The sequence below is a fragment of the Podarcis cretensis genome (assembly GCF_951804945.1).
Source record: "Podarcis cretensis genome assembly, chromosome: 1".
In the NCBI taxonomy this organism is placed as follows: Eukaryota; Metazoa; Chordata; class Lepidosauria; order Squamata; family Lacertidae; genus Podarcis; species Podarcis cretensis.
The window spans coordinates 127005191-127018604 of record NC_137170.1 but is presented as its reverse complement, the minus strand read 5'-3'; the positions used below and the strand labels follow the sequence as shown (position 1 = coordinate 127018604).

General features: G+C 44.4%; 1 protein-coding gene across 1 annotated transcript in view; it reads left to right on the top strand.

The window, feature by feature from the left end:
* The window catches only part of GLS (glutaminase), a 72224-nt gene extending 60718 nt beyond the window's left edge, over nt 1-11506 (top strand). Inside the window, exons 15-18 of the mRNA XM_079978877.1 lie at nt 4375-4436; nt 7841-7917; nt 8016-8079; nt 10991-11506. Coding sequence (XP_079835003.1) covers nt 4375-4436; nt 7841-7917; nt 8016-8079; nt 10991-11147 — 360 coding nt within the window. The 3' untranslated portion in view covers nt 11148-11506. The remainder of the gene's footprint in view (nt 1-4374; nt 4437-7840; nt 7918-8015; nt 8080-10990) is intronic.
* The last annotated feature ends 1908 nt before the right edge of the window (nt 11507-13414 follow it).

The window sequence follows — 13414 nt, the reverse complement described above, 5'->3', positions numbered from 1 at the left end:
CCTCCTGCTGCTGCTGCACCACCAGAGCACAATTTCTGTTCTCATCCTGAGGTAAAGTTCTTAACCTGAAGCACTATTTCTGGGTTAGTGGAGTCTGTAACCTGAAGCGTATGTAACATGAAGCGTATGTAACCTGAGGTACCACTGTATATATAAATCGAAGCACATAGATGTAGTCTTGCCTTACTAATGCAATGGATGTGCTTCTGGGTTAAATAGAACAAAAACAAACTTAATGTTTTTCTTTTGCGCTGGTGTCAAAACCAGCACCGTATCAAGAAAATCATAAGTTGCTATTAAGGTTCCATTCGAGTGGGAAATGTTTGAGGGAAAATCACACTTGCCCCCATGTTGTCTTTTGAAAACTATGAGCCCAAAGCCAGGAGTTACACATAAGAGATTGCAGGCTGAAAAATCTTACCACGTTTAAACCAAGAAAATGGTAAAGCTGGTTTATGTGATATTATTGGTTCCTGCTTCTTTTATTTTGCATCCTTCCATTTGGGTTTCCTGGTCTCAGCTCTTAAAAAAAAACATCTTAAACACGAGTGCTGCCAGTGAACTGTTGAATGGATTTAGGAAATCACCCTGGCTTGGTATAAACTCACCCTTAAATGTTGGAAGCTGCCTTATTGCAGACACTGATCATCAGTCCACCAAGTTCAATATTTTCTATACTGATGGGCATGCAGGTTTTCAGATTGGACTGCCCCAACCCTACCTAGGGATGCTGGTGACTTAACATGAGCCCTTCTGCAAGCAGGGCACGTGCTCTCCCACCAAGCTGCTTCCTTACTATCACCAAAGCTTGGGAAAAAATGAATTATTTGGCCAAGAGTTATTTGAGTCAATTTAATAATTTGTTAGCCAGGCAGGGACATTTGACCTTTTGCGAATTCATCGTTCTTGTGGTTCTCGTGTTACTCTGCCAGTTCCTCCACTTCTGTATCTAAGCAAAACAGCGTCAATGACTCTCTATTCCTTACCCACGCAAGGACGGAAGCTGCCGCATTTTGAGTCAGTCTTGCAAATAGGCCAGGGTAGTGTATCATTGCCGCCGTATCCTTGACTCGTGTCCGTGGCTTTGAGTTCTGTTTGTTGGGGAGAGTTGCTGGCGATAAAGACTCTCCTCCCTGAAAGAGAGGGGAGTGGTTGTGGGCGGGAGCCCGAGCACCGCCCTAGCAGGGGGCGTTTGCCCCTGCCTCCACCTCACCTGGCTGGCGCCCCCGCCCCCCGGTGGCTATCCAACCAGGTGCCACGGAGGGGGCATGTTCAGCAGCCTTTTGCTGCAGCGCCAGCCTCTCCCCGGCCTCATTCTTCGCCATCGTCTCGTCGCGAGTCACCCACCCTCCACTCCCTTTGAGTTAGGGCTTAGGTCATTGGCCTTGCTATGGACCTTAGGTTGGTCGCCCTAGTTGCCTAGGGGGCCTGGTAGGAGTTTTTCCATTTGGCATTAGGCTTTTTGGTTTTTTCGCCTACCTCGTAGCAATCGTCACAACTTTTGTGGTATTGGTGGGTAGGTTAGGCATTGGAATAATGTGTTGTGGTGTGTCGAAGTGCTAGGTGTGGCCATCGCCTATGCCTTCAATTTTTAGGGGTATTCCGTTAAAGGAATCTGGCGGTTGTGTATTCTGTCCGATACCTGCTTGGCGGGAGGCCATGGCACAACCCTCGGTGACATCAGGGGAGAGCCTATAGTTGGATTAGAATCAACAGGCTCCACCTACTGGTGAATAAACCCACCTGTTTGTGATCCAATGCCTAAGCCAATACCTTTTCACTGCTGTAATCAATAAAGTTGTGGCCTTTCTTAGCCCATTAACCTTATATCACGTGTCCTTGTGTCTTCATTTCACTTCGCGGGGGTCGGGTCCTCGAACCACAATCTATTTTTGCCAAGATAACACACTGGCAATTCAACAAATAGAGGCAAGCAGGTAGGCTGAGAGGTGAGCAGACAAGCCTGCGCAGGGGTTGCACGAGGTGACAAAGTCTGGGATGAGCTGTGGCCCAATCCTGCTTCCTTCCACTTGGGAAGTGCCGTTCTGCTCACGGTTAAAGAGGAAGCAGGAACAGAAAACGAGAGGGTGGGGATAGCTCCTCTCCCCTGGCATCTTCATGTACAAAAGTCAGAAGGGAGGGAGCCACCTTGCATACAGGTTTCCATGTGTTCTGGAACACTGAGGGGGTCAGGGTTCTGGAACATTGAGGTGTCAGGGTTCTGGAACGCTGAGGGGTCTGGGTTCTGGAACGCTGAGAGGTCAGGGTTCTGGAACACTGAGGGATCAAGGTTCTGGAATGCTTGAGGTGTCAGGGTTCTGGAACATTGAGGTATCAGGGTTCTGGAATGCTGAGGGGTCAGGGTTCTGGAACATTGAGGTATCGGGGTTCTGGAATGCTGAGGGGTCAGGGTTCTGGAACATTGAGGTATCAGGGTTCTGGAACGCTTGAGGGATCAAGGTTCTGGAATGCTTGAGGGATCAGGGTTCCAAACTGCCTGAAAGCCGTGTGTGTGTGGACTCCCTTTCCTGTATATGTGGTGTCACTGGGAGGGGCCCACTTCCCACTAGCATGTTCCTAGTAGTGATCCCAAGTAGGGATCGAGTGGGTACTATTTGTTCTGGGAGATCCCTGTTTAAGTGGAACACACTGTACAGTGGTTCCTCTGGTTAAGAACTTAATTCGTTCCAGAGGTCCGTTCTTAACCTGAAACTGTTCTTAACCTGAGGTACCACTTTAGCTAATGGGGCCTCCCACTGCCACCGCATGATTTCTGTTCTCATCCTGAAGCAAAGTTCTTAACCCGAGGTACTATTTCTGGGTTAGCAGAGTCTGTAACCTGAAGGGTCTGTAACCCAAGGTACCACTGTAATTTCTTCTACAAATAGTGCTGGAGCTGGCTATGTGTTTTGGGGTCTCTGTGGGATGACTCTTACCATTATATATATATATATATATATATATATATATATATGATGGGGGAGAGAAAGAGCTTGTCAAAAACTCACAGGCTTCCTCTTTGGACTGGACCCTGCACTGTGCTGCAGTTTCCCAGAAGCCTTTGCATGGGTCACGCCTTACTGGAAACAATATGGTTCCTGCCATGTTTGATGCCCTGGGTCCCTTTGGGAGGAAGGGTAGGGGTATAAATTGAATTAAGTGGATAAATAACCTGTGCCTAAGTCCAACATGTGAAATAGTAAGAGCTTGAAAAGTGTGCTCAGCACTTGTTGTATAAAGCTGTCTCCCAATAGTTTCTGCCTGTCCTATGTTTAATTATCTTCTTTCACCCACTCTCTTGGGTCTCTTTAAATAATAAAATGTACATAAAATATAAATTTGCTACAAACGTGAATATATATTTTTTTTAAATAGTATTTTGGTTACCTGACATTGTAGTGGGGTAGGGTTAAGGTTATAATGCCAATATATTTCTGGCAATATATTTGGCAACCAGTGTACCCCTTTGGTTTCAGATAGTATATGGGTAGATGAGTCAAAAAAGCCTGGGACACAAATTTAGACCAAACTAAGCCTCCTAGAGCACAATATACATTGTGGTCAGAATTGAGTATATACTTCCAGTAAAAGGTAAAGGTAAAGGGACCCCTGACCATTAGGTCCATTCGTGGCCGACTCTGGGGTTGTGGCGCTCATCTCGCTTTATTGACCGAGGGAGCCGGCGTACAGCTTCCGGTTCATGTGGCCAGCATGACTAAGCCGCTTCTGGCGAACCAGAGAAGCGCACGGAAATGCCTTTTACCTTCCCGCCGGAGCGGTACCTATTTATCTAATTGTACTTTGACGTGCTTTCGAACTGCTAGGTTGGCAGGGGCAGGGACTGAGCAACGGGAGCTCACCCCGTCGCAGGGATTCGAACCGCCAACCTTCTGATCAGCAAGTCCTAGGCTCTGTGGTTTAACCTACAGCGCCACCTAAGTCCCATATACTTCCAGAGTTAATGCTAAATACATTACTTCTGGTAAATGAGCTGCTAGGGGGCTGTGAAAATTTGTGTCCTGGCCTTTGTAGACTCGACTACCCATGTACTATCTGAAACCAAAGGGGCGGAATGGTTGCCAGATGTGACTTTTTGTTTTGTTTTTGCTCTCCTGCAACCACTATTAAATACAGCCTTTCTCAGATATCAGCTGCTAACCTTTCCAAGTGACAACTTTGGCTGTGTTCCACCAGTTTAATTGCTTTGAAGCTGTCCAGAACTAGAAATTTATACAGAGGCAAAGTTGCTGTTGATAAGGCTGACATGAAAGTTTGCAGGTGTTAGCATGTTTTTATACTCCCTTCTGCACCTCCCAGGAAAATAGAAAAAAAAACCCATTATAAATCCCTCCCCCTTTCCCTTCTCCATTACAGGTGAAATCTGTGATAAATCTCCTGTTTGCTGCCTACACTGGTGATGTGTCTGCACTACGAAGGTAAAATCCATATTTTGCTTTGTGCTGCATTATGTGAAATGTGTATGCCATATAGGGTAGCCATATTTCAAGAATTAAAAATCCGAGCTTTTTTTTTAAGTTTCTAAAACCCGGACATTTTGCAAATTTCCCCAAAAAATTCCCCCAGGCGCTAATTCCGTCATTGGAATCGTGGACGTATGGCAGTCCTATATAATGTATATATTAAACTTGGCCGGGCCATGTTCAGAGTCACTGTGAGCGATGGAAGATCCATTTGAACAATAATTATAGTCTTAGATTCCAGAGAAACTCTATTCAAGGTGGAAAGAGGATTCAATTACTACATGGTTCCTTAATAATCATGTCTCCTGTGGGGAACCAGTGACATATTATTGAGTTTTATTGATTTTAATATGCTGTACACCGCTTTATTAAAAATATAAAACGGCATAGAAATTTAAAAAATAAATAAAATAAAATAAAAATATAAGTAAATATAATATAAAATAAAAATACAATACCTATGGGACCGCCTCTCTTGGTATGTCCCACAGAGGAACTTACGGTCTGCAAATAAAAGCATCTAGGAGGTCCCAGGCCACAGAGAGGTTAGGCTGGCCTCAACTAGAGCCAGGGCTTTTTCGGCTGTGGCTCCCATCTGGTGGAACGCTCTGTCACAAGAGACTAGGGCCCTGCGGGACTTGACATCTTTCTGCAGGGCCTGCAAGACAGAGCTGTTCCGCCTGGCCTTTGGTCAGGGCGCAGCCTGACTCCCTCCTCTGGCAATCTGCACAGAATTTTGCTTAACGGTTGCCATCAATTTGATTTTAATTAATTTTTATAATGAAATGTTTTTAGAATGTTGGATTATTTGATTGTTGTTAGCCGCCCTGAGCCTGGCTTCGGCTGGGGAGGGCAGGATATAAATAATTTTTTATAATTATCTATTATTATTATTATTATTATTATTATTATTATTATTATTATAAGTTCTGGCTGCAGAGTGGCCACATCTGCACCATACAGCCAGAGCACATGTCTTCCCCCCAGGGAATAATCCTGCAAACGGTAGTTTAAGGGCGCTGGAAATTGTCGCTTTGTGAGAGGTAATCTAAGGTTCCCTGGATTATTTCCGGTGAGCCATGACTTTGGCTCTGAGCACCAGTCGGTTCCTTTGAAGTTGACCTGACTTACCTAGAGAACTATCAGTGTACATAGTTTCAAGGTTTCGGGGGATAAGATTGAGAGGAACGTTTCCAGGTGTCACTTACCCATGTTTCACACTTCCCTTCGAGCCTCCCAAGAAAAGAGGAGGGGGAGAAGGGCCATTTATATATGGTATAAATGTGATTTAAGTGCATTGTGTGCATGTGACCGCTGGCAAGCTAAATTATTTTTTAATACATAATATTGCGGTTGAGATGCACACTCCCCACAACCCTGTTTGTGCTCCATTATTTTATATGAATACTGTTGGGAATGCCAGGAACCTGTTGCATAAAGCTAGTACAATTGCGGGTTTTAAAAAGCATACCAATTAAAGCTTTCATCAATTAAATCTGCAGAGCAAGTGATTAAAGCTTACAGAGCCATGGTGAAAATATTACAGGAGCGAGATTACATGCCCTCTGCTCATTTTTAAATTTGTTTGCCTTTGTTTTGAAACGTTTCTGCTTTTCTAGTGTATATGCAGAACCAATGGCTGCTCTGATGTTATTTTGTTTTACAAGCCAGCACAGTGCTTGAATGCAAAGGGGGGAACCAAGGCTTTTCAGAATGACTGGAAAGGAAGGAAAACTCTTCGCACATAGAGCCTCCTAGCAAACGCATTACAATTTGGAAGATTGAAACACATTCCCCATTTAATGGCCCGGTTAGCTAAGGCATGGCAAACACTAACCATAGTTAAAGCTGAGGTGTCTGGCAGATGAACACTTAAACCTAACTTTATTATATTGAAGAATAGTTAAAAACACCAGCAGCTGAGCCTTGAGAGAGGTTCAAATTCCCCCACTCTTTATTCGAGCCAGCCCTGCTCAAATGCTGCTAGCCACATTTAACTATAGTTGAGCAGGAGGTCTAGGTTTGCACATAACACTAAGCTATGATTAATGTTAGCAAAGGCTTATAAAGCAACTACAAGCCTTAGTTAATGAATGACCTTCAACCAGAATTAATCATCCATAGTTAAGCCGCTAAGTTGGGTTCATACAACGCTTAAATCATGGTTTAATAAACCGTGGGTTTAGCATTAAGTGCAAACCAGGTCAGTGGGTGGTGCCCAATGCTATATTGTTGTTGTTGTTGTTGTTTTTGTTGTTGTTGTTTTATTTGTAACCAGCCTATCTGACTGGGGTGCTGAAGCCACTCTGGGCAGCTTCCAGCATATACCAAAACATACTGTATTTTTCTGTGTATAAGACTAGTTTTCCCCCCTAAAAAATAATGTCCAAAATTTGGGGGCGTCTTATACACAGGGGCCATCTCCCCCTATTTTCTTAAATTGGAGTCCCCCAAAATAGTGGGCGTCTTATACATGGGTGCATCTTATAGAAGGAAAATTGCGGTAATTAAACATTAAAAACTTTCCCTATACAGGGCTGCCTTCAGATGTCTTCTAAAGGTTGCGTAGCTGTTTCTCTCCTTGACATCTGATGGGAGGTTGTTCCACAGGGAGGGCACCACTACTGAGAAGGCCCTCTGTAGCTTCACTTCTTGCAGTGAAGGAACCAGCAGAAAACCCTCAGAGCTGGACTTCAGTGTCCAGGCTGGATGATAGGGATGGAGATGTTCCTTCAGGTACACTGGGCCAAGGCTGTTTAGGGCAGGCACCCCCAAACTTGGCCCTCCAGATGTTTTGGGACTACAACTCCCATAATCCCTTGCTAACAGGACCAGTGGTCAGGGATGATGGGAATTGTAGTCCCAAAACATCAGGAGGGCCAAGTTTGGGGGTGCCTGGTTTAGGGCGTTAAAGGTCAGCACCAGCACTTTGAATTATGCTCAGAAATGTACTGGGAGCCAATGTAGGTCTTTCAGGACCAGTGTTCGATTTCCTAATGAAAGGACTCAGTCAGTGAAATGAGGAAGAGAGGCATTTTTTGGTGAGTCCCCCTTCATGCCTCCTGAATCTGCCTCCAGAAGGAGCCGCCAACACTTTGTGGAACAGATTTGGGAAGAGGGCAGAGGGAGAATTGCCCAAAATGGCCTTCCTCCCATTCCACTGACAAAGTTCTTCCATCAGCATATAGAAAGCTTTAGATACCAATCGATATATTTTGAACTTCTAATTAAGTTTTCCTCATATCCAAGGCCTAGGAAACACTAGATGCTTGGTTCTGCATTATTTGGGACTGAGCTCTTTATCCCCTCCCCCCCCCCATTTTCCTCTCAAATTTTAATAATAATTTTATTTGTTTCAGGTTTGCTTTGTCAGGCATGGATATGGAGCAGAGAGACTATGATTCCCGGACAGCGTTGCACGTAGCTGCTGCGGAAGGTTGTGGCAGTGAATAATCTCCAGCATTTCTTGTTAACATTTTAGCGTCGTTTAATATAACGAGTGCATAAAATTATCCTCTTCCTTGTGTTTTGTAGGTCACGTAGAGGTAGTTAAATTTTTGCTGGAAGCCTGCAAAGTGAATCCTTTCCCCAAAGACAGGTGAGCATCTGCACTTGAACATACAGGCGAGTATTCGCAGTCAGTTAAATTACGGCAGCGCTGGCTTCGTGGGCACTGTTCTCCGAGGAATTTGTGTGCTGAAAAGCGGATATTTTATGGGGAACGTAATGAGAATTCTCTATACGCAAGCCAGGCGGCTGCTGATTCTGCTAATAGGGAAGGTGGGAGGCAGGGTTCTGGTCTTAGTTACAGAATATGCCTAGTCTACATGTGCTTGGGAGGGAATCAAGGCAGTGAAATGGGAAGATTATATTATTATTATTATTATTATTATTATTATTATTATTAGAGTTTCTATACCACCCTATACCCAAAGGTCTCAGGGTGGTTCACAGAAAAGATCACAACATATATAATCAGAATAAAAACAACAACCCAATAATATCCCCTGAAAAGAGCCACATTTAAAAGGGCACAAAATGTCAAACAGATCACCCAAAGCCCTGGTTAAAAAGGAACCTTTCTGCCTGGTACCTAAAGGTGTGTAATAAAGGCGCCAGGCAAACTTCTTTGGGGAGATCATTCCATAGACAGGGAGCCACTGCAGAGAAGGCCCTGTTCTTGAGTTGCCACCCTCTAGACCTCCCTCTCGAGGAGGCGGCACACGAAGGAGGGCCTCAGATGATGATTTCAGGGTCCGCATAGGTTAACATGGAAAGAGGCGGTCCTTGAGGTATTGCGGCCCTGAGCCGTTTAAGGCTTTATGGGTCAAAACCAGTGCTTTGAATTGGGCCTGGAAACTAACTGGTAGCCAGTGCAGTCAGACCAGGATCGGTGTAATATGCTCAAACCGCCTTGTTCCGGTGAACAACCTGGCCGTTGAATTCTGCACCAGCTGAAGTTTCTGAATCTTCGGAGGCAGCCCTACGTATAACAGATTGCAGTAATCTAACCTTGATGTTACCAGAGCATAGGCAACAGTAGTTAGGCTACCCTTGTCCAGATAGGGGCGTAGCTGGACCACCAGCCAAAGCTGATGGAAGGCATTCCGGGCCACCTGAGCCTAGACATTGTGCTCCAATATTTTTTTTACATTTTGTCAACATTCTTCCCTGTACAAACTAACAGACTCCTAGCCTGGTTTTGTGCAATGTCAGATGTCCTTAAGCCTATTTAATTCAATGAGCTTTGGCACATCAAACCATTCCTTTATTGTTTGCGGGTTAGACTGGATAACCCTTGGGTCCCTTCCAGCTCTTAAGATTCTATGCACAGGTCAGACTGTGAGACCACATATATCCATACTCAGGCCATCCTTGGTTTTATGGCTTATAATCAACTTCAGTTTCATTGCTTTTGACGTAACCCTGTGCGGAATTTTCTTCGGTAGAATGAAATGGGCTCATTAGCGGAGTCCCTTGTTTACAGAAAACAAACCTGAGGACCTCAAGGTTGCTTCAGATGCTTTGAGCTTCTTCTGCAGATTGCAACGGGTTCCTGTGGAGGAGAGAAACATGCAGCCTGCCTACGGATTGGGAACTGTGATGATGGCACAACCATTCACGTTGTATGGGTTTTCTTCCATGGTAGTTAGTCATGCCTGAACCCTGTACTCCCTGCTGCGTTCCTCGCCGTAACCATCATTGTACATTAAAAAGCAATTAGGTTTATTGGGCGAGGTTGCGGCAGGACTTCCTCCCTCGTGTGGTTCCCCCAGAATCTGCTCCAGAAGGTTGGAGGGACCCTCTTGAGCTGTTTTTAGGGTGCACGAGGGTGGGAAGTAAGAGAAATCTTTAGTGCCATTGCACAAGCAGATTTTTGTTCTGCAAGCAGGCAGACGTGTTGCCCACTGCTTTCATTAAATGCTTGTGATTTAAAGACACCTATTGATGCCTCCTGCTGTGGCGGCGATGTGTGATGTCACATGCTGATGTCACACATGCGTGCCGGGCACCCACAATGTTGGGTGGAACCTGATACACCATCTCCCTGCCTTTTCACTAGGGAAAAGAGAAACTCACTGTCAGAGCTGCCTCTAGGTCCCAGCTCACAGAGGACCAACGCCAGGCTGTCCTTATGTACAAAAGTCTTTATTGAGGTTTAGTTTCCATTTCAAAGCCGCAGCGCGCAGCTCTACGTCTTAAAGCCTAGACCAGCGAAGTCCCGTCTGAGTCTCCGCCCCTTCCACACCAGTTTAAGACTCTCGCTTTGCTCCACCTCTTCCTAAGTTCCTTTCTCCTCTGGGCCCTCCTGCCCGCTAGGGTTTCATCCTTTCTGGACTCCTCTGACGCTGACCCCCCTGATTCTTCCCCCTCCTTCCGGCGGGCTTTAGGACCTGGTTCCCTATCCGGGCTACCTTCTGTGCCGCTCGCCTGTACATTTGAACTTGGTGCGCGCGCCCAGCCGGCAACTTTCCTCTTGACCGTTCCCTCGCTCTCCGATGGAGGCGTGGCCAACCCTGACTCATCTTCTCTCGCTGGTGGTGAATATGTGGGCTCTGATACCTGGGACTCCTCCCCCCCACTACGCTCTGGTGGGGAAGCTGGTCCTGATTTCCAACTGCTGCTCTGGGAGTCCCCGCTGGCCCCTTGCTTCTGGGGTGTCCCCCTTGGGTCCCCCCTTGCCCTGGCCATCGGCGCCCCCTTCTGTGAATCTTCCGATTCGCTGGAGAGGCTCATGGAATCTCTCGGGCTGCTGTCATCTTCTCCTATGCTGCCCTCGGATTGCTCCCCCTCGCTCTCCATCTCCTCCCCTCCCTGCGCTCCCGCTGAGTCCCTGACACTCACTATCCCCATTTTAACTCCTCGCTTAACATACTGGCTGACCTCGGGCAAGTCACTCTATCAGCTTGCTTCTCTGGGTTATTTTAATTCTAAAATATGGCAAGAGCTTCCGATATATTTTGATACCCACATCATCTTCTTCAACCTGAATGTTTTTGCTCCTGCAGATGGAACAACACACCTATGGATGAAGCTTTGCATTTTGGACATCACGATGTATTTAAAATTCTTCAAGAATATCAGGTCCAGTACACGCCTCCGGACGATTCTGGCAGTGGAAAGGAAAACCAAACTGTGCAGAAGAACCTCGACGGCTTACTATAACCCTCTTTTCCCCCCTGCTAGATCCCAAGAATTGAGATTACTGATCTAATTAATTGTGGAAAAAATGATTATGAAGAGTGTGTGTGTTTCTATTGGATAGTGATGTATCTTTGTTTCAGTGTTACAGGAGCTTTCTTCATCACGCACAGACAAGTCTAGTTTCTCTTTCAGAAAAACAAAACTTCCATGTCTCCATTCATGATGTGAGCAATATTACCTCGTGCTACTTATAACAGATAGAAAAAAAAGAAATATTAGCTGCTGTTGGCTTTGTGCACTACTTTATTTATTTTTCTGTTTTCCGTGATGCTTCACTCCATGGTCAAGAACTCCCTCTCCCCCGTTCTGCTTTTTTTTTTTTTTAATTATTAATTGAAGCCGTCTGGGAAGTGTGCCTAAGCGGAACTGGGCCACAAACAAGTGTCAATGTGGTCTTGCTAGATTTTCAAGATTTGTTGCTGACGTGGATTTAGTTTGGATGCGTGATGTGGATTTAGTCTGTGTGTGTTGAGCTACAATCTGCACTTACATATTTGTTGTGTTTTTAATTTCCCATGATACTTGTTTACATCATGTAAATTCTCAGAAGTATAGATTGTTGACTGGGGTCAGTGGTCTAGGCTTAACTTTTTATTCAAATATCGTTTTTATCAGGGAATCTGTTCTAAGGTTTGTTTGACCAAAAGATATAGAGGAATGTAATTAGAGAACTACGAGATCTTAGATGTTTCTATCAAATCTGCTTTATCTTCATGTCTGGCTGCTGAAATACTCTTCAGTCCTTTGGCAACCGCTGGTTTTTCACCAAATCGTCGTATACATACCACACTATGACTGACGGCAAGTGTTTACTCCTTGTATTCTTTATTTAGCAGTAGCAAATACTTTATTCCAATCAAGGACCTGCAGGTAGAAATAGAGAACCTGGCATTTTATAGTGTGTAAATCTAAATTCAAATTATGTGTGGATAAAGGTGATGTGGGGGCTGGTTTCACGCCAGGGGAAATAATTGCAACAATGGTGTCAGAAGGGTACTTCCAACTAACCTCCATTCTCAACTTGGTGACACTCATGCTATGTGCAACTTGCTTAAGGGACCTGATCAAAGCAGGTAATGGTGATGTTGTTATTATGGATGTTCATCATGTCAGAATCAATCTAGATGCAAACAAATGGTGTTTTATAAAGGTGGGAGCTATATGAAATCTTTGTGAACTTGAAATAAGGATTCCATGTGGTGTTGATGTTGCTACCCCTCCTGTGGAAGATCAGCTGAGCCATTACTAGAGAGCGGACTGGGTTTTGTTGAAGGAAACAATGACTAAAGTAGAATGATTTGCATCCTTAAGGAAATGCTTACACCATAGAAAGATGAGGGTTTTGAGACTGAGCATATTAAGGGATAGGCCTGAGATTTTACATTATAATAAGCAGTGGATCAAAACTGGGTTGCAGGCCATATGAAGGTGGATTGATCCAGAATCATAGCCACCATTTTCTGTTATTCTTGTTGTATAATAAGGAAGAGTAGATAGCAAAGCCAGGAGGAAACGTGCGGAAAAACACATGGTATGGACATGAGGATCCAAAACAGGTCTTGCATAACAAGAGAGGCTTAAAAATGGATTCCAAAAATAAAAGATGGAAGTTGCACATTTTAGCAAACCTCTCATTACTGGTAGAATATCCTATTTGTTCACAGGTTTTAGGAGTTTCTTTCAAGAATGTCACATGCTTTATTTTCCTAAATGACATCCACTGGGCTCTGTGCCACACCCCTCCACTAACGTTCTTTGAGCCAAATTGAGGACAGAGTTTACTGCAGCGCCTCAGGAGTGCTTAGCAATATTCTGCAAAGACTGAAAGTATAAAAGTCCATTTGCCGGGCCTAGAGAGTCATAGCTGTTATTTTCTCCAAAACGAATCATATTCTACATATATCTCCTTAAAGTATTCAAATTTATCCTTTTGACATTTCAGTAGTCTATAGTTATCACTATTTAATCAAATTGTAATACTGCAAAGAAAAAAAAAAGCATTATGCATATAAGCAAATGAAAGCCATTTCCCCTCAAATAGTTTGAGATTAACATTAGTATTTCCACCCTGCCAGTAGACAGCAACTATTTTAGTACCAGCCTCTTCGAAGGTAGTTATAGCTTTTCCTCATTACAAGAGGAAGTTGCAATTTGTAAAGTAATTGTGGCCCATTGGAGGCAGTTCATTTACATGTGGGTTTATTTATAAATATACTGTCCTTTAGTTC